General features: G+C 63.8%; 1 protein-coding gene across 3 annotated transcripts; it reads right to left on the bottom strand.

Moving 5' to 3' along the window:
* Positions 1-770: 770 nt before the first annotated feature.
* Positions 771-24,605, bottom strand: ZNF385A (zinc finger protein 385A). Of its 3 annotated transcripts, none has more exons than XM_055125827.1 (8): positions 24,464-24,605; positions 17,168-17,304; positions 8,762-8,872; positions 6,924-7,086; positions 2,883-3,125; positions 2,522-2,691; positions 2,294-2,389; positions 771-2,178 (listed from the first exon to the last, which is right to left on the bottom strand). In XM_055125827.1, exons 1-8 carry the CDS (start codon positions 24,471-24,473, stop codon positions 1,948-1,950), a joined length of 1,161 nt encoding a protein of 386 aa, XP_054981802.1. In that variant the 5' UTR covers positions 24,474-24,605; the 3' UTR covers positions 771-1,947. The 3 variants fall into 3 exon arrangements, with proteins under 3 accessions (XP_054981802.1, XP_054981804.1, XP_054981803.1); XM_055125829.1 differs by lacking the exon at positions 24,464-24,605 and adding an exon at positions 18,564-18,697; XM_055125828.1 differs by lacking the exons at positions 17,168-17,304; positions 24,464-24,605 and adding an exon at positions 11,578-11,699.
* Positions 24,606-26,393: the final 1,788 nt, after the last annotated feature.

Here is a 26,393-nt window from a genome sequence, read left to right as displayed (position 1 = left end):
ATGTGCCTTATGCATTCTACTATCGCTCTGGCCCTCGAACTTTTTTTTTTGCTTTTTTTGGGGGGTCACATCTAGCGATGCACAGGGGTTACTCCTGGCTCTGCACTCAGGAATTACTCCTGGCGGTGCTCATATGGGATGCTGGGAATTGAACCCGGGTTGGCCCCGTGCAAGGCAAACGCCCTACCCGCTGTGCTATCACTCCAGCCCCTGGCCCTTGAACTTTTTAAGAGACCCAAATCTGTACCTTCATGTCACAGCTGGGGACACAGGTCCAGGCAGGGTAAGGACTAACCCAAGATCACTATTATTTGCATGGGGCTGAGCGGAGTCGAGAGTTTAGAGTCCCAGCCTTTGCTCCCACATCTTCCCATGCTTTGCGTGTCACTGGCGTGGGCTTCCCACCGAGGCCACAAAAGCCTGGCTCTCCTTTGTCTGAGCCCGGAGTCCCTGTCAGTCTGCACCCTCCTGACACACCGCAAGAGCGCGCTTAGCCTTTCCCATGCCGTTGGCGCCGCCTGGTGGAGCTCCGGGGAATTCTCCGCAGCGGCGGCCCGGGGAGTCCGGACTGGAAGGATTCTCATGGCCAAGTTCACACATTTGAGCCCGGCTGGGACAGGGGGCTGGGCGGTGAGTGGGAGGGGGCAGCCTCTGCTCGCTGGGCACCGGGGTGGCCCCCTGCCGCCTCGCACCCCTGTTTCCCCCGCCAGATGCATCTCCCCGTGCATCTGCCCGAACCCCCAGCGAAGATTCAGAGGCTCGAGTTTGGGGGGCGGAGGGCAACGAATCCAGACTTTATTGTGGGGGGGGGGGAGGTGGCGGGGGGTGGAGAGAGGAAAAGACGCGGGTGAGGGCGGGGTGGGGGGGGTTGCTACATCATCAAGCAGAAGAGTCGACGGGGCGGGCAGGCCGGTGGGGGGCCGAGCCCTCCCGGGAGGTGGGAAGGGCTGACAGGAGGGAAACCACAGAGGTGGGGGGAGCCGCGCCCCCGCCCGAGTTGTGCACTGGGGGTATCTGGTGGCGGGTGGGGGACAGCCATGAGGTCTAGGCGCGGGGCTGGGGGGAGGCTACAGACCAGGCGAATCCAGCGGGGCGGGCGGGCGGGCGGGGCGAGGCTCTATTGCTTTTTGCTCACAGTTTTGCGGAAGGCGAGGCGGGGGTGGGCTTGGATCGAACACCCCTTGCCCCCCTCGGTACCCCTTGGGCGATGGGTGCTGGTGAAAAGAATGGAATCCGGATGGGGGGCGGGGGGGGAGGGGAAGGAAGTGAGGGGAGCGTCTAGTAGGGGCATCGAGTTGGTCCCACCCAAGTGCCAAGATGCCCCCAAGTGCTGCCCCTGCCCTGGGCGGGCCGGGACGAGGCCCCGGGCGGGGGCGTGGTGCGGGGCGGGCACAGTGAGGTCGCAGGCGGTCGAACCAAAGTGCTTCGGAGGGACCCGGGATCCCGCCTGCCCCCCGCCCCCCCGCGGGGGACGGGGATGTGCACGGAAGCGCTTCAGTGTGGGGCTGGGGGTGGAGGGGGCCGGAGTCCCAGAGTCCGCTTATTGCCAAGAAAATCCACGTCTCCCCACCCCCCGGAACCCCGATCATGGCTTTGTGAACCCCGTTTTGTGCTAGGTTTGGAGGTGGTGGGGGAGAGAGGGCTGGATGGACATGGCTTTTGGGAGGAGGGGTGTCTCCACAGGGGGCGCGGGGGTGAGACGGCCCCCCCTTTGCTAGGGGAGAGGGAAGGGCAGGGGGCGGGGTTCCCTGAGATCTGGGGTGTTCCCCCCCTTCTGAAGCCCCCCTCCCCCGCTCCCCCTCCCCTTTCCTGGAACCCCGCACCTCGGGGCGGGGGGGAAGGAGAGAGATCATTCAGGGAGTGCCAGGAGGAGGGGCGGGCTGGGCGCCCGGAGGCCCGGGGGGGAGAGGGGGGAGTCGGAACGGGACTCGGGGACCGGGGCTCAGGTCAGTAGGGGGAGAAGAGAATGGGTCCGTGCGCAGTTCGGATGGGCCCGGGGGCCGGGTGGAGCAGGGGGTGGGTGATGGGCGGGCCCTGGAGCAGCGGGGCGGCCGGGGCCGGGCGCAGGGACAGCGGGGAGCCCGCGGCCGCTGCCATCACCGCCGCCACCGCCAGGGGGCTCGGGAGCAGGCCGCCCGCCAGCGACTTGGGCAGCTCCTTGGAGAAAGTCAGCGTGCCCTGCAGCGGGGAGAGAGGGCGGCCCGTCACCCCGCGCCCCTCCGCGCCCGCCCTGCCCACTGCGCGCCCCACCCGTCCACCCCCCGCCCCCCAGGCTCCAGCACGCGGGGCTCACCGCCAGCTCCCCGGCGCCCCGCGGCTTCTTGTGACGGCTGAGGAGCGGGTTGGGCTTCCCGGCCACGCCGTCTCGGTGCCGCCGGCTGGAAATGTGCTGCAAGGGGGTGGACCAGGGCGCGAGTGGGTGGGAGCCCGGAGGGCAGGACCCCTCGCCCCCGCCCAAACCCACAGCCCCCAGCCCCAAGCCAGCTCCCCCCGGTGGGGGGATGGGGTCCCCGGGACCCACCTGTTTCAGCTGGACCTCCGAGTTGACCTTGACGTTGCAGATCTCACAGTGGAAGGTTCGGTCCTGGGCGGGGGCCTCGGGCTCGCCGGGCGTGGGGGGCCCCAGCCGCGGGTAAGCCTTGATGGGGCCCAGCCCGCTCCGGGCTTCCAGAATGGTCTTGTGCTTAGTACCTGGCGCGCACGACGCGGGAGGGAAAGGGGCGGAGGGAAGAATTTCCGGGCTGACTTGGCCCTGGTCACACACGTTCCCAATGTCAATACGGGGAGGAGGTGACAAGTGTCGGGTTTTTCCGGGCCACTTGGGGCCCGCGCGGCCCACGTGTACGGGGGAGGGTTGGGGAAGGAGGGGCGCGGCTGCTCACCTTTGTTGTGTGCCTCCAGCTGGGACAGGGAGTTGACGGCCACCTTGCACAGCGCACAGTAGAGCAGCCGCTTGGCCTTCTCCTCCTCCTCCTTGCTCCCTCCGGGCAGGGGAGCCGGGGCTGGAGCCGCCCCTTCGCCCTTGGCGGTCCCCTGACCAGTCTCTGGAATGCTGGGAGGGGATGGGGGGCCGGGCTGTTTCTCAGGGGACCCTGGGGCTGGAGCCAGTCCATTCTCCATGGAAACTGTGGTTGGGGGGAGAAACACAGGGGTCACCCCAGATGACATTTGTTTTTCTTTTTGGGTCACACCCAGGGATGCTCAGGGGTTACTCCTGGCTCTGCACTCAGGAATGACTCCTGGTGGGGCTCGGGGGACCCTCTGGGATGCTGGGAATCGAACCCATCGAACCCAGGTCGGCTGCGTGCAAGGCAAACGCCCTCCCCACTGTGCTATCACTCCGGCCCCAACCCCAGATAACTTTTGATTTTTTTTTTTTGGTCACACCCGGCGATGCACAGGGGTTACTCCTGGCTCTGTACTCAGGAATCACCCCTGGCCGTGCTCAGGGAACCATATGGGATGCTGGGAATCGAACCCGGGTCGGCCGCGAGCAAGGCAAACGCCCTCCCCGCTGTGCTATTGCTCCGGCCCCAACCCCAGATGACTTTTGAAGAAGACTCTGGTGTGTGTGTTTGTTTGGGGCTCAGCCTGGTTGGCGCTCAGGGCTGACTCCTGGCTCTGTGCTCAGGGATTACTCCTGGTGGGTCTCGGGGGACCCCAGGAGGTGCCGGGGATTGAACCCAGGTCAACCACGTGCGACAGCCTTACTTGGCGTACGACATCTCCAACCCTGGAGAAGACTCTTTCTGTGGAGGAGACTCACCCCAGTTTCCTGCAGGGCAAGGGTCCAGAGAGTCCCACCCTGTGACAACATGCATGTTCTCATGCCCTGGGCCAGAGCCAGGCATGGCTCAGCCGCCCTGCGCTCGGAGTGAGGGAGGGCAGGGGAGGGGTGCCACAAGCTAGAGCTGCGGAAGGTGGGGGGGGGGGGTCCCGTCCCACTGGCCTTTCGTGCAGGGAGAAGCTGGCAGCCAGTCCCGCCAGGGGGAGAGGCGGGGGGCAGGGCTTCACCCCTGCCATGGGCTGCCAGTGGGCCTGGGCTCCCTGCCCCGGCCAGCCCAGTCCCCGGGGTGAGGGGGGCGGGGCCAGGCTGAGCAGAGGTCGAAAGAGACAGACACCAACTACGTAGCAGCAGAAGGGACAGAGAGGCAGAGAGGGAAGAGGCAGGGATGAGGCTGCTCTATAATTCATGGCTTGATTAAAGATGCACAGGCCGGGTCTGGGTGCCCGGCTCCGGCCTCCCTGCAGGGGAAACTCTAGTGCTCCCGTTCTCGATCCTGCGCCGATCCAGTTTCCGGGTCAGGGGGAGGCTGGCGTGGGGGCGGGGAGCCGGGGGTGGCGGCTCCCCAGCCCTGCCGGGTGGGTGCTCTCTCCCTCTGCCTGGGGCTCCTTCCCTCCACTTCCTACCCATCCCGCCTCCCCTCGCCGCCATCCCAATCCAGAGAGCACATCATCCCCTCAGACTCAGGCCAGGGTTCTTTTTTTTTTTTTTCTTTTTGGGTCACACCCGGTGATGCACGGGTTACTCCTGGCTCTGCACTCAGGAATCACTCCTGGCGGTGCTCAGGGGACCCTATGGGATGCTGGGAATCAAACCCGGGTTGGCCGCGTGCAAGGCAAATGCCCTCCCCGCTGTGCCATCGCTCCAGCCCCTCAGGCCAGGGTTTTGCGGCTTCCACCCGCAAGTGGGGATTGTGGTTTCCTTCGAGAGATCCCAGAGGAGCTAAATGAAATGAGAGGGACCGGCACCTGGACCAGGGCGACGCACGACACGTCAGCCCTCCCCCGCCCTCGGCGGCACCTCCATTTTATCTTTTTTCGGTGGGGGAACACACCCAGTGGTGTGTGTGTGGTGGCCAGAGAGGGAGCCAGGGTTGGCGCTGTGCACGAGAAGGGCCTCAATGTCTCTCCGACCCACGTCACCCCACCTTACAGTGAGGACGTGTGGTCACTGGGGCTGAGGAGTGTGAGATGCAGCCGCGCAAGCACAACCCGCTTCTCTGCAGCCCGAATCTCGGCGCGGCCTGGGGGGGTCTGAGTGTGAGTGTGCAGGGGCAAATGAGCGTGGGTCTGACTGTGAGTGTGAGTGTGAATGCAAGCACATATGAGTGTGTGTCTCTGTGTGTTTCTGAGTATAAATGAGTGTGCATAAGTGTGCTGGAGTGTGTTTTTGAGTACGAGTGTGTCTGAGTTTGAGTGTGTATGAATGGGAGAATATATGAGTGTGTGTGATGGAGTGTTTGTGGTGTTTTTTTTTTTTTTGGCTTTTGTTTTTTGGGTCACACCCGGCAATGCACAGGGGTTACTCCTCGCTGTGCACTCAGGAATTACTCCTGGCGGTGCTGGGGGACCATACGGGATGCTGGGAATCGAACCCGGGTCATCCGTGTGCAAGGCAAACACCCTCCCTATTGTGCTATATCACTCTAGCCCAACACCCCTGGAGTGTTTTTGAGTGTAAATGAGTAAGAGTAACTGAGGGTGTGTCTGAGTGTATGAAAATGTGTATGAATGTGTATGTGCGTGGGTGTGGGTGTTGCATGTTTGAGTGTGTGGCTGAGTGTGAGTGCATTTGAGTATATCTGAGTGTGTGTCTGTAAGAGTCCAAGTGTCACTGTGTGTATATCAAGTGTGTGAGTGTGTCTGAGTGTCTCTAAGTTGTGTGTGTGTCTGAATGTGTCTGTGAGTGTCTGAGTGTATGTCTGAGTGTTTCTGAGTGTGTAAGTCTGAGTGTGTGTATCTGTGCGAATGTCTGTGTGAGTGTCTGAGTGTGTGTCTCTGTGTGTGTCTGAGTATGTCTGTGTGTCTGTGTGTGTCTGAATGTGTGTCTGTATGAGTGTCTGAGTGTGCGTATGTGTGTCTGAGTATGAGTGTCTGAGTGTGACTGTGTGTCTGTGTGTATCTGAGTGTGTTTGTGTGAGTGTCTGAGTGTGTCTGTGTGAGTGTCTGAGTGTGTGTGTCTGAGTGTCTGTGTGAGTGTCTGAGTGTGTGTGTGTATGTCTGAGTGTGTCTGTGTGAGTGTCTGAGTGTGTGTGTGTCTGAGTGTGTGTGAGTGTGTGAGTCTGTCTGTGTGTCTGAGTGTGTGTCTAAGTGTGAGTCTGTGTGAGTGTCTGAGTGTGTGTGTGTCTGAGTGTGTGTGTGTGTGAGTGGCTGTGGGACCTGGTTCCCAAGCTGGTGTACAGCTTGGCTGCCATGCTCCTGCGGGCAGGCCGGAGCGACAGGCCAGGGCAAGGAGGGACTGGGGATACGGGTCCCTGGAGCTGGCCGGGCCTGCACCGTGATGTGGCAATCCCAAGCCTGGGGAGGCTCCCATCTCCCCGCCGTGAGATTCCTTCTTCCCCGTTTCTTGGCTGGGAGCACAGCTGAGATGGCGACCGGCCACGAGGGACAGAGAATCCCAGTTGCTTTTTGCAAACCTGGACAAGGCCTCGGGGATCTGAAAGTGTCGCCTCCCAGGAAAGACCAGGGGCGGAGCACCAGCTCCGTGGGGAGGGCGCTCGCCTAGTACACGGCCCACCAGGGTTCGACCCCCGGCATCCCGGACAGTCCCCCAAGCACCACCAGGAGTGATCCCTGAGCGCAGCGCCAAGAGTTGCCACTGGGTGTGGCCTCCTGGGTCTCCTGTCCCTGGGGGGGACCGTGGGCAGAGGCAGCGCCCTGAGTCCCGCCCACTCCTCCCCCTGGATTGCCGGTTCCCTCCTTGAGGAGCGTTGCCAGGTGGCCTCACCCCCGCCCCCTCTGAGTCACTCGGCGGTGGACAGTGGGGACTCTGTTGAGAGGCGCTGGGCAGGGGTGGAGGTGACGGATGGAAAGTTGCCGTCAGGGGACTGGTGGGCTCCCGGGCCCACCTTGGGTGGGGGTGGGACGGGGCTGGGGGCGGGGCAGAGCGGAGCAGAGGTCGTGGGGGGAGCCAGACACACCTGGACGGGGGGTGGCGCCCTCCCCGCTGGGGGGCGCGTTGCTGGCGGGGGCGGCGTCTCCAGGTTCCCGGACGCCAGGCTCCCGGCCTCGGGTCTTGGCTGCCTCGATGCCTTTGACCCTCCGGGCGTGGCGGTTGCCCTTGTAGTGAGCCTCAGCCTGGCTCTAGGTGTGGGGGGGGAGAAGAGGGAGAGGGAGTCAGATGCGATTGCCCCCCGCCACTCTCCCCGGGACCCCCGGAAGCCCCCCGTGATTCTCTCCCAACACCGCTGGGGTGTCACGGCCCCCCGCTGAGTGCCTGTGCGCCCACCCGGCCGCCAGCCCCCGCTCCAGCCCACCGGGCTCCCCACCCTGTCACCTTTGCGGAGGAGAGGGGACCCCCAAACCTAATGGGCGGGGCTTAGCCATTCACCCAGCTCCCCGGCCCCCTGCCCCAGGCTTTGAGCGCTCCCACATCCACTTAGCAGGGTGCCCCCAAAACCCTCTTCTCCCCTGAAGCCTCCGAGGACGTCCTGAAGGACCCTGGCCCCAAGCCCAGCTCTGGAGACGGACAGCGGCAGAGACAGCTGAGAAAACAGGGCCTCCTGGGGCGCAGGGGAGGAGAGGGCAGGGAGCGGGCCGCGGGGCTGGCGCCTGGTCCCGACACCTTCTTCCAGAGGGTGGGACCAGGCTGGGTGACCGGGCTGAGGGCAGAGAGGCCCAACGCTGGCTCCAGGCTCCGTCCCTCGCCCCTCCTGGGAACGCGGACTCCCGGACACCAAGGTCACCCAGCTCCGCGCAGGGTAGAGAGAGAAGGGGCAGAGAGAGGCAGCAGGGGCGGGGTGCAGGGTGGGGAGCAGAACCGGAGTCACCCCGACTCAGCAGAAAGAGGCCCCGCTGTTTCCACCCCAGAGCTCGCAGGACACCCCCCCCCAGCCCACAGAGCACCCCTCCCCCGGAATCCCGGTGGGATTTCAGGTAAAGGAAATCTGCCAGGCTCCACAGGTTCTGACAGGGTGCAGCAGGGGGGAAGGAGAGGGGCAATCAAAGCTTTGCCAAGGGTATAGACATGTGGCGGGGAGGGCCCAGGGGGACAGAATAGGTGACGGGCCCCAATAGCTGCCTTGGAGCAGAGCCGGAAGTAGCTCTTGAGAATGTCTGGCTATGATCTCGATCTCCCCGCCCCCCCAAGGGAACGTGGTGGAGACAGGTTGAACCCAGAAGGGGGGAGGGTGGCGGGGGGCATCCTAGTCAGGATGCAGGGGTGGATGAAGGAAGGAGGAGCCCGGCAGAGGCCAGGGAGGGCACCGGCTCCCAGGGACACCAGGACCCATCAGCCCCCTGCCAACACCCACGGGCGGGAGTCACACCCCCATTCAGATGGGGTTGGGTCTGGGTCTCAGAGGAGGCACTCGGGGACCACCCCTGCGGCTTCGCGGGGGGTGCCGGGATGCCGGGAATGGGAAATTGGCCTTGCGTAAGGCAAAAGCCCTACTGTGCTACTTCGTGACCCAAATACAGTTACCTCTTTTTCTCCCAATCATCTTTCCTCAGCCCCGGTTGCTCTTGCAGTAACCCCTCTCCCCCTCTCCCTGCTCTTCCCCGTACACCTGCTTCACCCCTGCTGCTCCTCCGGGGGCCCACAGGCTGCTGAACAGCTGTGCTTCTTTCTTTCTTTTTTTTTTTTTAGTCACACCCGGTGATGCACAGGGGTCACTCCTGGCTCTGCACTCAGGAATCACTCCTGGAGGTGCTCGGGGAACCCTATGGGATGCTGGGATTCGAACCTGGGTCGGCGGCATGCAAGGCAAACACCCTCCCCGCTGTGCCATCGCTCCAGCCCCACAGCTGTGTCCCTCACCTGAGAGTTGAAGCGGATCTGACAGACGTTGCAGGAGATGACGGGTCGCTTGGTCTTGAGCAAGGGGCCCCCGAAGGTGTGGGAGAGCACGGCCTTCTGCACGGGGTCCATCTGTGGAGAGAGGCTGGGGTGAGCCGGGGTCCCCTGCACGAACTCACGAACGTCACCCTCCCCCTCGCAGCAGCCGGCCTGGACTGCCAGGGCCTCGCCCTGCCCCCCCCAATGCTGGGGACTCTCAGCCTCAGACACCCCAGTTCCTTCCTGGGGGTGGGGGGACCCAGGGCCCGGCGTCCCGGGCAGGATGCAGGACGGGTCTGCTCAAGGTCACACCCTACGGCGGGCGATCGCGGAGCCGGACCTTGAACCTGACCGGCCCATCTCTTGATCAGCATGAAGACCCTCGACCCACTCTTGATCTGTGACCCCCCGCCTAGCGAGGCCCCTTCACCAGAGGCCCCCTAAGGCCCAAAGCACCTCCGGTGCCAGGGCCTGGGGTCGAGGCCTGGCGGCACGGCGGGGCAAGCGTCTGCCACCCAGCTTCCGGGAGGGCCAGCGCCGGGCCCAGGTGGCCTCAGGCGCACCCTACCTGGCCCTCTCGCGGGCGGCGGCTTCCAGAGGGAATCCGGGAAAGCAGAAGCCGGGGGGCTGTGGTGAGTGGCGGGGGATAGCGGGGGCCGAGAGAGGCCGAGGAGAGCGGCGCTTTCTCTTCCTCCTCGCAGGGCTGGTGGGCCCGGCCACGGGCGGGCGGGGTTGCAGCTGCCCCACCCAGGGTCAGCTGATGCCTGCAGCCTCCCGCCAAGAGCTCATGTGAGGAGGGAAGCTCCTCTGAGGCCCTGTGCTGTGGGGGCCGGGGGCTGCCTCCCCACACAGTGCTCCTCCCTCTGGTCGGGAGAGGCGGGAATGGAATGCGGTGGAGGGTGGCCCCGGAGCGCGGGGACGGCTGGGCTTTCTCCTCCGAAGAGACTCCGAGGGGGCTCGAATCTTCTCTGAGAGTTGTCGGGAACGGGGGCTGGGGGGTGTCATCGTTCCTAAGTGGGGTCCCTCCGGGTCTTCGCGGCTCCCAGTGAGTCTAGGAGCAGGCGCCCTGCCCTCCCCCCTGAAGTGGCTCACGGGCAGGTTGGGGACTTGAGTGTCCCCGAGACATGGGCCTGTCCCCTTCTGGAAGTGAGAGGCCGGGGTCGGGTCTGATGGACGGGGTCCCCCTCCTGCACTGGCCGGAAGTGCCCCCCCTCTTGAGGGCTGCCACCTCCCCGCAACCCAGGTCCTATTTAAAGAAAAGCCGAACGGTGGTGGGGGTGGGGGTGGGGGGGAGCAGGGGTGTGCGCACGGCGGCTGGCAGGCAGGCTGTGATCAATCTGTGCAGGGGTGGGGTGTGAGGGAGTGGCATGTGCTGTGTGTACGGCATTTGTGTATCAACATTTCTGTGTCGGGGGCTCTGCCGACACCCCGGATGGTCAGGTTGTGTAATCTTCAGCTGCGTGTTTATCTGGGTGGATGTGTGATGTGTCTGGCAGAAAGAAAGACAGACCAAATTGGAGACAGGCTTTAATCGGAAGGGGAGGGGGGGAGACGGCTGAGAGCTCTTGCCTCTCGCCACCCCCCCACCACCCCCGGGAGATCTCAGGACGCCTTCCTCAGAGACCAGCCGGCTCTGGACTCTGCCTCCAGGTCCTCCTCGGCCCCTGGGTCTCCGCACATGCCGGGTGGGGTGTGGAAGTCGGCCCAAAGAGAAACCCAATCTGGGCCGGGAAACCCAAGTCGCAGGGAAGAGCAGGGAGAGAGGGTGCGGGGTGTGGAGGAGGGGGCAGGGGCCCCGAGCTCTGCTCCACCCGCTCACCCCAGTGTGGCTGAGGGCCCCGTGTCCCCAGGACGGCCATGGTGGGCCACTAAGACGTCCACCCCCAGAAACCCTCCACCACTCAGGGCCTCTTCTCGAGTGTGACCCTTCCCCTGTGTCAGGTCTGTGAACGCCCCCGGGAGCCGCAGGCAGGGGACACAGAGGGCAGGGGGGGGGGGGGTGTCTGGCTGGACCTTCCCACCGGCTCCCGCAGGACCCAGGGCCACAGCAGGCTGAAGGCCACGGCCGCGGCCTGCAGGTGGAATGTCAGCCACCAAGTGCGGCTCCGGGCCAAGGTCGAGAGGTCCTGGTGACCTAGATGGGGGGTGGGGGGGCACCCTGCCCCAGGGACCCTTCCCTGGGATGCCGGCTCGGCGCTGCCTGGGAAGGTCCCCCAGACAGTCCCTGCCCGGCTGCCCTCCTGCCGCAGCCCCAAGGGGACTCACTTTCCTGGAACTGGGGTGCACGGATGGGGTCGGGCAGGGATGGGGGGGCGAGGGGGCCAAGGCTGCACTTCCTCCCACTGCCCCTGCCGCCCCTCCCCCCTCGGCCCACCTCCCCAGACAGAGGGAAAGGGTAGGGGTGGCACCTCGGGGACCAGGGCTGCGCCGGCGAGCCGGAGCTAGGTGTGTCTGGAGAGCAGGTGGACGCCGGCGGGGGAGGGCGGGCTGGTGGGCAGCGGGGACGGCTGGGACGGGGTCAGGGCTGGAGGGCAGCCTCGTGCCCATCGGGGTAGGTGTGGGAGCCGCTGAGAAGTCTGAGGATGGGGGGGCAGGCGGGGAGGGGCGTTCTCCCGGAGCCCAGGGGAGCCACGGCGGGGGCGCGCAGGCCGGGGGGGGGGCAGCGCGACCCCGAGGTCGGCCGTGGGGGATGGGGCCGGGCACCCGGGGCCCGGGCGCAGGGCGAGGCGGGCAGGGGCGGCGAGGATGGGGGAGGCGGGCGCGCTGCGGCAGGCGCGAGGAGGGGCCGGGTGGCTTACCCTGCGGGGCCCGGGGGGCCGCGGCTCCATGGCCCGGGGCGGCGGGCCCGGGCGCGGGGGCCGAGCCGGGCCGGGCCGGGCGGGCCGGGGGACGCGGCGCTCGTGGCCCCGGCGGCTCGGGGGCTGCGCGGCCGGGCGGGCGGGGAGGAGGAGGCGGCGCCGCCGGGGACCCGAGCCCGCCCCGGAGGCGGGGCCGAGGGCGGGGCCGGGTGGCCCGCGAGGGGCGCACGCGGGGCTGTGTCCACGCGCGCCTCCCGGCACGGGCCGCGCGCCCTCGGCCGCGGCGGCGGGCGCCCCTTCCTGGGGGGCGGCGCCCCCCGCCCGCCCCGCGCCGCCGCCGCCGCCGCCGCCGCCGTGTCCCGCGCGCAGGTGTCGCCGGCATCCCGCGCGCCCCGCGCTTTCTCCCGAGTCCCCCGGGAGGTCGGGGCCCGCGGCCCGTCCGGCGCGTCCCTTCCGCGGCCGAGGGGCGCGAGGCGGAGGTGCAGGGCGCAGGTGTCAAGCGAGGCTCGCCCAGCGGCTCTGCACGGTGGCGCTGGGGGCGCCCGGGGCGGCCGCGACCTTAGCGTGGGGACATCAAGCCCAGCCTCTTCCCACCTCCGCCCCTCGCGCGCCACCTGCCGGACAGCCGGCTGCCCTGCGAGCCGGCGCTGCGGCCATCGGCTGCCCCCTGGCGGCCCCGTGAGGGAATAGCACGGGGGCCCGAGGGGCGCTAGGACAAGACTGGCTCCCTCTGGGGACACCGCCTCACCCTCCTGGACACCTCCTGGGATCCCGGCAATCTTAGGGCCCGGTGGGGTCCCCTCCCATCCCCTGGGAGGCAGAGGCGTGAGGCGTGGGGCTGGGTGGGGAGAGAGACGGTCTTTGGGACACAGTGAGGGGTGCCCAAGGGCAGAGGGAGGCAGAATGCAGGCAGGAGCCCGCGGCGCCGGGGGTACCCAGCAGAAGGGGGCTGGCCGTCACTCCAGGGAGGGCCAGGCTTCTGCCAGGACACCACCACCGCCGCCACCACCACCTCAGGTGGACTGAGCCCTTGGAATGTGCTAGCCTCTGTCCTCAGCTCTCGGCCCGGATTATCTCATTTAATCGTCACAGCCACTATTTGAAGTAAGTACTGTTATTATCTTCATTTTATAGATGAGGGAACTGAGGTTTAGAGAGGTTAAATAATTTGCCCAAGGTCATAAGCTAGTAAGTGGCTGAACTGGGATTTGAATTTAAACCCGGGCAGCCTGATTCCAAAGCCGTGTGCTTAACTGCTCCACGGCTCTGCCAAAGGGCTGTCTGCAGCTTTCCTGCAGTCCTTGCTGCCCTGCAGAATTTGACACTATTGATGCAACCCGCACACACACACACACACTCTCTCTCTCTCTCTCTTGGCTTCTCCCTTCTCTACAGGAACCTAGTTCTGTCCCCGCCCTCCCTTGGGCCTCCCCCATTTCCCACACAGCCCCCTCTGGTCCCCACCGTCTGACTCGGCCATGGCCATCCTGCCTGTGCTCTCGGAAGCAGAAACAATAGCAACCACGTAATAATCATAGCAGCGAACACTGAGCGCTTGCTTTGGTCCAGACGCCGTGGTTATGTAATCTGAACAGCCTGGCAGTGGTACCATCTTATTTTACAGCTGGTGGAACTGGCGTTCAGAGGGGTTAAATAATTTGCCTAAGGTCACCCCGCCAGAGCCTTTGGAACATCAGTCCGCAGCGGGACAGTCAGATGCCAAAGTTGGCACCTTCTCGCCGCCGTGCCACGCTCTCCAAGCGTCTCCATGCCCATGGCTTTAACCATCTTGCTCCCACTGGAGGCAGAGGAGTCTCAGGCTCTGGGGGCGCCAGACAGTGACTAGGTAGCTGGTGGTCTTGGGCAGGTCACTGAACTCTGAGTCTGTGTCGTCATCGACAGAACAGAATACCGATGGGGTGGGGGACAGGAGTCCCATATACCTCAGTGCCACTCACACTTCATCAATGGCTTTCTCTCCAGTGCTCTTTTCTGACCCTCGTTCCTTTCACTTATTCGCTGCACTCTGGAACAGTCTCGAAGGTGCCTTTTCGTTCCACTAGGAGCCGGAGAGATAGTACAGCAGATAAGGCACTTGCCTTGGACTCAGCTGACCCAGGTTCGATGCCAGACACCCTACATAGTTCCCCTCTCCCTACCAGGAGTGATCCCTGAGCACAGAGCTGGGAGAAATCCGGGTGTGGCCCCCAAACCAATAAATAATAAAATAGGGGCCGAAGCAATAGCACACCAGGTTGCCTTGCATGCAGCCGACTCGGGATCCATCCCCAACATCCCATATGGTCCCCTGAGCACCACCCGGTGTAGCCCCCAAACCAAAAAATAAAAAAATTAAATAAAAAAAATTTGGTTTGCTCCTGCAAGTCTGAGTTCTCCCTTGAACATGAACCTTTCTTTGTCTCTTTGCTTGTGTTCTTCCTTAAACACATATTTCCTCTCTCTCTCCCTTCACATCTTTTTAAATAAGTTTCATTCAATAAAAACTATCTTCACCATTCAATAAAAACTATCTTCACTAAAAAAAAAATTAGATTCAGCGAGGCTGGAGATGCAGCTCAGTTTGGAGTGTACGCTCTGCATGTACAAGGCCCCGGGTTGGATCCTGGGGGTCAAGAAATAAACAATCCTGGGGCTGGAGCGATAGCACAGTGGGTAGGGCGTTTGCCTTGCACGCAGCCGACCTGGGTTCAATTCCCAGCATCCCATATGGTAACCCCTGTGCATCGCCGGGTGTAACCCGAAAAAGCCAAAAAAAAAAAAAAAAAGAGAGAAAGAAAGAAAGAAACAGTCCTGCTAACAATTCTTCAAAGCCTAAATTATATGCCACCTGCCCCAGCTCCAACCCCTTTATATCCTGTGCTTTCTTTTCTGTTTAACACCAGTTAAACAGTGGTTGCTTGCTTTATTTATTTATTTATTTGCTTTTTGGGTGGCACCCAGCGATGCACAGGGGTTACTCCTGGCTCATATGCTACTCAGGAATTACTCCTGGCGGTGCTCAGGGGACCACATGGGATGCTGGGAATCGAACCCGGGTCGGCTGCGTGCAAGGCAAACGCCCTACCCGCTGCGCTATTGCTCCAGCCCCAGTGGTCACTTTCGCACCACCTCATCCAGCAAGTTTTTCCTGACAGCCCAGCAATCCCGTGTAATCTAAATGGCCCTGAGGCTGCCTTTTTCACCCCGTAGGAGACTCTTCACTGGTTATTTCCTAGCATCCTTGCTCTCTCCAAGGGCACAGACCGAGTCCCGTGTCCTGACCCAGGCACAGTGCCCAGTACATGTAGGTGCTCAAAGATAATTTTTCCGGGACCAGAGCAATAGTACAGCAGGGAGGGCGCTTGCCTTGCACGTAGCTGATCTGTGTTCAATGCCAGGCACCCCGTAGGGTCCCCTGGGCCTTGGCAGGAGTGAACCTTGAGCACAGAGCCAGGAGTAAACAGTGAGCACAGAGCCAGGAGTAAACCTTGAGCACTGCCAGGTGGGGCCCCCCACAAACAACAACAATTCCAGTGGAATCTTGTTAGTATCTCCTCTGCAGTGTTTACAGCACCTTCTGTCTGGCGCTGCAGATCACTGCCTTCCTGTCTATATTTCTCTCCTGAACACGAGCTCCTTCAAGACAGAACTGTGCCTTATTGACCACCGCGCCCCTGCCAGATCCAGCCTGGAGCCTCGATTATGGCCAGCACTCAATTTTCTCAGCTGTCAAATGAGGATAGAACAACTGCTTACCCCGTAGGGTGCTGTGATGACTGAGCTATGGGAAACAGTACACTTCATGTGCAATGAAAATGTCGACGAGGATTCTTGTGTGTGTGTGTGTGTGTGTGTGTGTGTGTGTGTGTGTGTGTGTGTGGTGCGGGGATCCAACCCAGGGCCTTATGCATGCAAGACATGCTCTCCCCCACAGAGACGCATCCCTATAGCCCTTGATTTCAGTTCTTCGGGAGGAAGCAGCTGTGGTCTAAAGAGAACTTTATTTGGAGTCTGATGCAGTGGGCTCACAGTCAACACATCCGTGCCGCTAACTGTGCAGACCGTAGGTCATACTGTGTCGACATCAGTCAGCCACTCAAACCTTCCTGGGTTCCGTCCTCCTAATATGTCTCATGGATAGTAAGTAACGTCACCTGGTCGGGCGGGTGGTGAAGATTAAATGAGATCATGTGTAGCAACATTTACTGCAGTGCCTGGTGCAGACGCAGTGCTCAGTACATGTCTGTAGCTGAACATGCTCTGATGGTGGATGTTTTTGGGGGCACACCTGGTGATGTTCAGGGGTCACTCCTAGCGGTGGTCATGGGGACCCTACGGGGTAGGGATGGTGTAGGTCGGCCGCGTACAAAGCAAACACCCTCCCCGAGCTGTACTGTCTCTCCAGCTCCTGATGCTGGATTATTTTGAGTTGAATAAAGCTGGTTTTCTCATGTCTTTTTTTTTTTTTTTTTTTTTAAATTTTTTTTTTGGGGGGGGCACACCCCATCCCGTTTAGGACTTATTCCTGGCTCTGTGTTTAGGGATCACTTCTGGCAGTGCTCAGGGGATGCCGGGGATCAAGCCCAGGTTGGCCGCATGCAAGACAAATGACCTCCCCTCCCCCACGCCTTTGGCTCTCCTACCTATTCCCCAAGCCTAAAATCTGTCTGTCCACGGAACAATGTGGCTGTGTTGTCACCCCAGATTTTCTGCTCCTCTCAAGGTGACTCCTTCCTCTCGGTCTGAGGCCCGAACCCCGGAGTCATCCCTGACTCATCCTTTCTCTTCTCCCCTGCCCCCACGTGTGGGCTGGTCACCATGGCCTGTCAATATTTCCCTGGAAACACCTCGCCATCCTCTCTCTCCCCTTACACTGCTGCTGCCCCGGGCTCTGTCTGGCCCTCCAGGCTGACGGCCGGGACCCGCTCCTGACCGGCCCTGCCCGCTGCCTCTGTTCCCGCCCGCCCGCCCACCTCCCGGGCCTGGCTCCGCTCCTACATGTCTCGCCTGCTCGAGAAAGAACATCAGTTTCTTTGGGGCTTTGGGGCCACACCCGAAGGTGCTCAGGGTTTACTCCCAGTTCAGCGCTCTGGGATCAGTCCTGGCAGGGTGCTGGGGACCGAGCCGGAGCGACTGTGTGCACGGCAAGCACCTTCCCCGCCATGCTCTCTCTCTCTCCAGCCTTCTTGGCTCTCTGTTTCCAGACAACTCGGCCACACTCGATGGCACTGCCCCTCTGACCCTCCCCAAGACACAGCCGCAGCTCTGCACAGACAGGTCCGCGGCCGGCGTCTCTTCCAGGATTCCACACCTACTCGTCCCGCCCCACCCTGAAATCCTGAAATCGCAACCCCTGACGCAGGTCCCTAACGTGGCTGCCTGCCCTCCACGGCGGGACTGGATGAGAGGATTCACGTCAAACACTTTAGCACGGTACCTGGCCCAGCTAAGGGTACTTAGAACTGACGCCGAAGTAAGAAAAAGGACCGATCAAGAGGAGAGGCAAGATGAGACTGTGGTGGGGGGGTGGAGGGGGGTGGGAAGCAGGGACAGGACCCCCCCGCTTGGGGGGGGGCAGGCGGATACTCACAGTACTGTAGTTGCTGAAGAGGCCCAAGGCGGGGGCTGGCTCCAGTGGGAAGGGCAGGATCTGTTTGAGGTCCAGAGGCGGCTGCATGATGGGGGGCTGCCGGAGCAGAGGGAGGGGCCCTGCCCGGCTCAGGCTGCCTGAAGGGCAGAGAAAACATCATGTGGTGCAGGAAGCTTGAGATCTGGGAGCCCCACCCAAGACGGCCGCCCTCCCGTGCAGGGCCCCCCCCACTCAGAAGTTGGCCCCGTGCACACACACTTCCCTGCTGGCGGGGTCTGAGCGGTGGAGCCTGGTGTCTGCGGGGCTGGGGGGTGGAGGCAGGGGTGGGGGGTGACCCATCCTTCCCTCTCAGGCTTTCACTTCCTCCTCTCGCGGCCTTTGCTCCCCCAGACCTTTAGGAGTTTGAGGGACCCGGGTGGAGCTGTTCTGCCTGGGCAGGACAGGGACCCCCCAAGCCTGGGCAGGAATTTGATTTTCCCTCGGGGACGGTCACTGTTTCAGGTGCCTCCGAGTCCGGATGTGGTCCAATCAGAGTCCTTCACGGTGGGTTTGGTTTGGGACCATCCCTGGAAGTGCTGGGGACTCTCCTGCTATGGTGCTCCCGAGCTCGCTCCTGCCAGTGCCGGGGGACCTTGTGGTGCTGGGGTTTGGGCCCCGGGGCCCCTGCATACGGCCCAGGCCCCCATCACAGTTGCGTGTTTGGGAGGGCGACCCCTGCTGGCGCTCTGCAGCTACTCCTGGCTCTGTGCTCGGGAGTCACTCCCGAAGGTGCTCCGGGAAATCCTCTCGGGGGCCGGGCATTGAGCAGGGCCGGGCACAGGCAAGGCGGGCACCCAAGCCGCCAGCCGCTCTCTCCACCACCCCCGCCCCCGCTTTGATTCTTAGTTCGCTGCCCGCCCCTCTGGGGTAGGCAGCGGGGAATGGCATCGACTCTGGGCCGGGGAACACGCAGACCCCGGGGCCTCTTCTCCCAACCTGCCTGTGCCTCCCGCTGTCCCCAGACGCTGGGAGAAACACAGGAAGTGCTGGGGGCACGCTCCGCGCCCGCTCTGGGGGCACGAAGAGGAACCACAAGCGGGGAATGCCTGAGTCAAACCCCGTGGGGAAATGAAAGCCTGGGCCGCCGTCCCACTACCCTCCCCTGAAACCTCCTTCCCCGCCCCCCTGCACAGCCCCCTGTCACCGGCCTCCACCGCACCCCTCTCTGCAGCCCCCTGTCACCGGCCTGTCAGCCGGGCGAGGACTCCGGGGACTCGGCCCTGCCAGCTGCGGGGCCGGCCGGAAGCAAAGGTCAAGTCCGGAGGCTGCTTCACCCATCCTGCCTGGACCCGACAGAGGCCCAGGGCCCCCGGGGTCCGCTCCTGTCCCCTCTGTCCACGCTGCCTTCCATGCATACCTTCAGTCCTGGTGCCCGCTGCCCCCGGGGCAGTGGCCTGGCCCCGGCCCCCCAGGGGCCTGGGCCCGACAGCTCCCCTTCCCTTGGTTCTGCCCCCTGCCCCCTCCCTAGCCAGCCACCCCCCCAGTCCAGTCAGTGGACTCAACCAATCGGAGTCCTGGAAAAGTGGGGCAGAGGGGAGGGCGGGGGAGCGGGGATTAGGGGAATCTGAGGAGAGAGGGAGGGGGCGGGGAGGGCCCAGGCACAGCTGGGGCAGGGAGCTGGTCCAGGAAGGTCTAGGGTGGGGGGGTCTCTCTCCTCTCTCTCTCCCCTGCTCAGTGCCAAGACTGGGGCGCAGGGGTGCCCGGGGCAGAGAGAGGGGCAGGCAGCATGGCTTTGGGTCTCAGGCCTCCGTGGGCTGGGGGAGTGGGTGGGACGCCTGTCCCTGGCCCTGGCACGGGGGTCTTGTGTGCCCTGTGTCCCTTCCCTCCCGGCCAGACGGGGATGCGGTGGACAGTTTAAAAAGTGGGAAGGCAGGGAAAGGGGAGTGTGGCTGCAGCAGGACTCGGTGACCAGAGGGAAGGGACAGGGCGGCGAGGCCAGACCTGGAGCCCGGGACGGAGAACGGGGCAGACAGCAAGGAAGGGAGGGGTGAGGCATGGAGGGGGGTGGTCGGGCCCTCGCGCCTTCCTGCTCCGTCCCCACCAAGCGTCTTCACTCTGCCACCTCCCTGCTCCTGGCACTCGGGCAAGGGGCAGCCTTAACGAGCCCCAGGCGGCATCAGGAATGGTGAGAGAAACCGGAGCGCCCAGCACCCAGCACCCACCCAGCAGCTGCCTCGGGTCTGGCACTTGCCGGGCCCTGCAGCGGGGTGGCCACAGCTCTGCTCCTTGACCCTTGGCTGGACTCGGGGGACTCCCAGCGCTGCCTCTCACACACCCAAGTCAGGAGGGAGGATTCCAGAAAAGGCTGCAGGAAGTCCTCCGAGGAGGAGCCTCGCCGCACGCTGGTGGCTTCGGAGCACATTTAATCTCCCAGGCAGCGACGCTTCCGTGAGGTCACTGACGCTCTACTTTCCACCCGACACCCAAGGACACGGGCGCGCAGAGGTGCTCTGAAACCCAGGCCGTCGCGCGGAGCTCTCGGGAGCAGACCTGGGGTTTACTGATTGGTTTTAGGCTTGGGGGCCACACCCGGAAGCACTCAGGGTCCCTTTTGCCTTATTGCTTCGGGGTTGCTCCTGGAGGTGCTGGGGATCGAACCCGGGTCTCCCGCCTGCGAAGCCTGTGCTTCGACCCCTTGAGCATCTCCCTGGCCCAGACCCGGGGGTCTACACCCAGACCTGGCTGACTGGGAGACAAACTCCTTCCCCGAGACACAGCCCTGAAGGGCTGCTCTGGCTAATCTGTTTGGTTTTGTTTTTGCTTTTTGGGTCACACCTGGCGATGCACAGGGGTCACTCCTGGCTCATGCACTCAGGAATCACTCCTGGCGGTACTCAGGGGACCCTATGGGATGCTGGGATTCGAACCGGGGTTGGCTGTGTGTGCAAGGCAAACACCCTCCCCGCTGTGCTATTGCTCTGGCGAATGTGAAGCAGGGATCTGAACACACACGAACACACACACACACACACACACTTCTGTCTTGTTCCAGGAGAGAAGGGGGAGCGCCCCCACCTGGCCCCCTCCCCCCCAGCCGGCAGAGGGAAACGAGGCCACTCACTTCCCCAGGGCTGTGGGCGGCTTCTCCTTCCCAGTGGCTGGAGCCCCGAGGAGGAGGCAGCGAGGTGAGGTGAGGCAGGGGAGGAAGGGGTGGAATGAGCCTGGCGGGAAGGAAGGAGGCCAGGTGGGCAACGGAAGGCTTGGGGGGTCGCCTCCTGATGTGAGGGCGCTGTTGGGGCGCGCTCCCCAGGCTTGAGCCGTGAGGACGGGCAGATGGCAGCTCAGGGGCCGAGCGGGCGTGCCAGGGTGAGCCCGAGCCCCCGGCCCCTGCTGGAGAACAACTGTCCTTGCCAGTTTCTGAACACCCGCTACCCGCAGCGCCTCCCCGGGGGGGCGCCACTGCTCCCCAGCTGAGCCTCTGGCGGCTTCTGGGGCGCTAGGTCTTGTTTGTTTGTCATTTGTCAAATCCAAACAACAGTCCCTGCCTTGCGGAGCTGCTGAGCGGCAAGAATCCGTGTAAGGGGCTGGCAGGTCCCCGAGACAGCTCAGCGAAGGCTGGCTACAAAAATAGCGGGGGCTAAGGTACAGCAGGGAGGGCATCTGCTTTGTAGGGGGCCAGCCCAGGGGGGGGTGATTCCCAGCTCCCCACAGGGCCCCCAGGGCCCCTTCAGGAGTAATCCCTGAGAACAGAGCCCGGAATAAGCCCTGAGCATTCACTGCTGGGGGTGCCCCCCAAAAAAAAAACAAAGTAAGAAAAATCAATAAATTCTTGTAGACGATGCCAACCAGCGCAGGGGTGGGGGGTGCGGGAATCATTCAACCAGATAGCATAGCTTGGCTTCGAGCTGAGGGCCCAGAAGGGCACCAGGACGGTCCTTGTCTGGGGAGGGGAGGGAAGAGGAGGAGGGGAGCAGGACCCCCTAGGAAGGACTGGGGAGCAGGAAATGAGGTTGGAAATGCAGGGCTGGTGACATCTGGTTAGGTGAGGGCCCAGGCGGTTTGGAACAGGAGCAGAGAGGTGTTGGCCTGTGTGTGTGTGTGTGTGTGTGTGTTTTATATGTGTGTGCGTACATGTGTGTGTGCATGCTTGTGTGTATGTGTACATATGTGTGTTATATATGTACATGTGTGCATGTTCGTGTGTACGTGTACATGTGTTATATGTGTACATGTGTGTATGCTTGTGTGTACGTGTACATGTGTTATATGTGTGTACGTGTGCACGTTTGTGTATGTGTATATGTGTGTATGTGTGCATGCTTGTGTGTACATGTACCTGTGTGTTATATGTGTGTGTACATGCTTGTGTGTACATGTACCTGTGTGTTATGTGTGTACATGTGTGTGCATGCTTGTGTGTACGTGTGTGTAGTGCGTGTGTGTGTGTGTGTGTATGTGTGTGCATGCGTGCCCAACACATGTTGGGCGGAGCCTGGAGGTTCCAGGCCTGGCTGGGACAGGCCACACGGAGGGAAGCTCATTAGAGTAATTACCTCCAGCAGCTCCGGCCCCACCTGGCTCTGTGGGGAACTGCCAAACGCTTTATAAAAAGTTCCCGTGCCCTCTCAGACCCCCAAGTGGAATTCTCCTGTCCCTTCTGCACCTCACCGGACCCCTGGTGTGAGAATCCGATGGAGGGAGGTTTCCCCTGCAGCTCCCAGCCACGCTGGGCTGACTCCTTCTATCCTGCCGAGGTTGGGCCCATCCTTCCATTCTCCCCCTGGAATTCTGGTCCAGTGCCACCCCCTAAGGCCATCTTAGGTGCGGCCTGGAGCCTCAGCCCTGGTGGTGGCGAAGGAAGAATGGGAGTGTCCCCATGAGCTGGCTTGGGGAGTGGCTGCTTCTGGGGAGGAACTGGAGCCAGGCAGGAGGGCCGGGCCGGGTGTGGCTTAGCGCTGGTCTGCAGAGCCGGCCAGATGCTGGGACGGGCAGGAGAGGTGCTGGATCAGAGGTGCAAGCAGAGTTCAGGCCGAGGTGGGGGAGAGCGCAGGGTTGCCTGTGTAAAGATGGCGACTAGCGGGGCAGCGCCATAGCACCGCGGGTAAGGCGCCTCCCCTGCAGACCTACCACCCGGGGGCTCGATCCTGGCACCCCCTATGGTCCCAAAAGCCCCCCAGGAGTGATCCCTGAGCACAGAGCCAGGAGTAAGCCCTGAGCACAGCCAGGTGTGGCCTAAAAAACCAAAATAAAAGAAAAGAAAGAAGCAAAACGAAAACGGCCACAAGGCTCCGGGAGAAAGCCACAGGCCTGGGAGTCTTTCTCACCAGGCCTTTGGCCCTTGCCCCCTCCTCAGAAATGCCTGCAAAAAAGGGCTGAGGGGAGAAGCCGGGGCCCCTTGGGTCTTCGCTGACCGGATTCCATGTATCTGTTCCCTCCTGCCTCGATTTCCCTCTTCTTGGCAGAGGGCAGGCAGAGGGCTGGAATGACTTTGAAGTCCAAGATGAAAGCAACAAGGGGATGATTATGAATAACCACTCAAACATCATCCCCAATAACCCCCGGGGTGCATGGGGGTGGGGCGGGCCCGCAGGGAGGAGGAGGGAGCGTGGCCAGTGGGGAGGGGGCCTCCTCACGGACCACCCCCAGCCGGGACCCCCAACCCCAGGACCCAGCTGGAGAGGACAGTAACACTGGCCCAGAACCACAGAACCTCATCCTCCTGGGTCGGCAACAGCTTTAGAACAGGCAGCCGGGCAGGGCAGGCCCTGGGAGCCTAAAGACCTTGGCATGGGTGCAGGGGGGCCTGAGCACCCTCTCCTGCCCGCTTCCCCTAAACAAGGTCAAGGTGTGTGTGTGTGTGTGTGTGTGTGTGTGTGTGTGTGCCCTCTCCGTGTTGGGGGTGGGGGAGGCGTGAGTGGGGCTCATAGGCCTCCTGTCTCCTTGTCCCTGTCCCAGGGAATTACCATGGGGGGGGAGGGAGGAAGTAAGTCAAAGCAGTCAGAGCAACGCGGGTCCATGGGTGGCAGAGGGCCCAGTTCCCGAGGGCAGGGGCCCAGGCCTTCCTCCTGTGCCGGCGGCGGTCAGGTCTGACCCCAGAGGCCCACTGGCTGGGACGCTGCTAACCGGGGGCAAGCAGGGTGCAGGGTGGAGGCCGGCAGGGGGGAGCGCGATGCGGGATGGGGGCACGGGGAGCCTCAGCTCTAAGGACCCGGGGTGTGCGTGTGCTGGATGGCGCCCCAGCGGTCATCCGCCTGCCCTGCCGGGTGACAGACACCGGGCAGCGGGCGGACGCGGCCGGATGCAGGAAGAGCGGCAAAGGTGCTCCTGGAGGGACGGAGGGCACAGGGGACAGAGCCCTGCTGGGATGTCGGGACGGGGCGAACGCGAGGCACGGGCGCCGCAGGCAGCGAGCGCAGCCCCGGCCCCGGGCCAGGTCGGGGCCAGGGGTCCCCCACGGGGGTCGGGACACCACAGGGATCTCAGCCTTTTGGAGGGGCGCGGCGGGGAGCGGAGGGGGGCTCCCATCACTGACTGGGCCCGGGAAGCCCTAGGCGGGAGGCAGGGCGCGGTGACCTGCTGGGGCGTCCAGTCCCTCGCCGCCCCCACCCCATGTAGGTCATGAGGACGGGGGTGCGCGGGCTGCAGGGCCGCCCCGGGCCCGGCGCGGGGGTGGGGGTGGGGGAGGCAGGAAGCCGGGCGGGAGCGCAGGGCGCGGGGCAGGTCCCGGCGAGTCGGGGCAGGATGGCTGCGGAGCCGGCCCCGCCGCAGCGCCGCCGGGGACAGTCCCCGGGCCCAGCGTCCCACCTCCCCGCACTCACCTCCCAGCTACGCCCACCGCCTCCCCCGCCCCCCACTTCCTCCTTCCCCTCTTCTCCTGGGCCCGGGAGGATGTCGGGGTGCCTGAGCCAAGGGCGGGGGAAGGGGCTGGGGGCGGCGGGGCGGGTGCGGGGGGAGCCGGGTCAGCGACTCCCCGCACCGCCCCCCCCTCCCGCAGGGCCGAGCCCAGCCCCCTCCCCCGGCCGCTCCGAGCCTGTCATATAATATTCATGAGCCTCATGAATACGCAATGGCCTCATTATGGGGCGGGGGGCTCCCTCGGCGCTGTGGGGCCCCCCCGGTTCCATTCCCCGGGGGCCCGCGGGGGGCCGGGGCGGGGAGCAGCAGCGAGAGGGAGAAGGGCAGAGGGGCACCCAGATGTGGAGCCAGATGAGGGGGGAGGGGGGAGCCGCAGTCCCGGCGCCGCCGGGCGATGGGGGTGGGGGGTGACCTAGTGAGAGGGGCCCGGGCACCCGGGCCCGGGGCGGCCGAGACACTCACCGAGGATCATGCTGGGGACCCAGGCGCCCGGGGTTCCGCGCCGCTCTGTCCCGGGGGCCGCTCTGGTCGGGCTGGGGTACGGGGGGAGGAGCCGGGGGAGGAGCCGGGGCCGGCCGAGGCGGGGAGGGGGCGGAGCCCGCAGCAGGTGAAGCGGGGAGGAGGGGGCGTCCTCGGCCTCCCCGCCTCCTGCCCCTCGGGGCTGGGGGGCTCGCGGGCAGCTTCCGAGGCGGTGCTGGGGACGGAGGGGGGACGCGGGAGCGAAGCTTAGGGGCACCCCCCCCCTGCCCGCGGGAAGGGTTGAGGCTGAGATCAGGAAGTCTGGTCCTAGGACGGCGTCGGGGCAGGGTAGGGGTGCCCCGTTCTCACGGGAATGAGGGTGCGGGAGCAGATCCAGGCTGTTGGGGTCCTCGCGGTGTCCCTGCGGTCTGGGTGCAGAGCTGTCCTGCGGGGGGGGGGTGAGGATGGAGCCCACGTGCTCTGCCTGGGGGCGCACTGGGCTGTGCTCGGGGATGGCTCCTGGGGGTGCTGCTTAGGGCATGGTCTGGGGATTGAACCTGGGCCGGCGGCATGCAAGGCAGGCAAGCTCCCTGCCTCGGCACCCAGGGAGTGGCCCCCAGGCCGTCCCAGGCAACGCTGGGCCTTGGGGTTCGGGAGGGCTGCAAGGGATGCCAGTCCTGGGCCCGCGGGGCTGCAAATCGAAGCTTCTGTGGCGGTCGCCAGGACAACAAAAGATGCCAGAAGACCCGGACCTGAGGCCGAGCCTTGGGGGGGACCTGCAGGGGCGGGCAGGAGGGCGGCTGGGGGTCACCTGGCGTGCAGGGTATGAGTCCTGGGCATTCTCTGCTGAGGGGTCTGGGACTGCAGAGGAAGGGGCAAGTTTGGTGAGCTGGAGGGGCGCGTTCAGGAGGATGTGCGGGCTGGGAGAATGCGGGGGGGGGGGGGGGAGGAGAGCAGTGCCCTGAATGTGTCCTGGGGGCCGGCTGGGGGTGGTGGCAGCGGGGACACGAGGACTGGAGCCGGGGCGTCTGCGAGGTGTCTGGGGAAGATGCAGCTGCTGTGGCCTGGACCTGCCCGGACCTGCCTCGGGAGAGGGTGGCAGGATGATTTCCCACAGTGCCACGCGGCCCGCTTTGGGCCGACCTTCCCCAGCACAGGGAAGGGCTGTGTGTAGCCGTGAACTAGAACGCTTGGACTTTGAGGTGGTGGGGGCGGGGAGGAAGAGGTCGGTGGAAAGGGAGGGCAGAGCTGGAATGTTGAAAGAGCCGAGGAAGGGAAGGGAAGGGAAGGGAAGGGCACGGGGACTGGCATTCCCGGCTTCTGCAGGGAAGTTGGGGCTGGAGGGCTAATTAAGTTACAGGAAGTTCAAGTTCCTGTTTCTGGGCCTCAGCAGTCTCTCGTCCTTGCCCCGTGGATCAGGTTGGAAGGAAAGAGCGGCTTTTGCACCTGCGGAGATGCTCAAGGGCGAATGGATGGTGGGTGCAGGGCGCGGTGCTCTGCACCGGAACCCATGACTCCCTGCCCAGGTCTGGCCTCAGGGACGCTGAGCCCGTCGGACCCACACTCCACCTGCCATTTGGCCTTTCGACCGCATCCGGCTGCACCCCCAGACCCTCCTGTCCGTGCTCAACACTCGTCCCTCCTGCCTTGGCTCCGTCCCAGTCCTGGGTGGGCACCCAGAGCAAACCCTCCGAGCAGCAGGTGTGGTGGATGGACAAGATGGCCTTTTGCTTTGGCCTGGCCCTGCACTGGCCCCCCGGGGACTCCAAGTTAGGGAGGTCCCCAAAGAGAGTCTCTCTGCTGGCCAGGGGGAGGCAGCCGGCTGGAGGACGAGGTGACCTTGTCGGCAGCTGGGGGTGGGGGGGGCAGTGTACAGGGTGAATTCATTATTGATGAGCCCTGCACCCCAGGCTACTAATGAGCCCTGGCCGCC

This window comes from Sorex araneus, chromosome 2 (assembly GCF_027595985.1).
Source record: "Sorex araneus isolate mSorAra2 chromosome 2, mSorAra2.pri, whole genome shotgun sequence".
In the NCBI taxonomy this organism is placed as follows: domain Eukaryota; kingdom Metazoa; phylum Chordata; class Mammalia; order Eulipotyphla; family Soricidae; genus Sorex; species Sorex araneus.
This window is presented reverse-complemented; position numbering and strand designations above follow the sequence as displayed.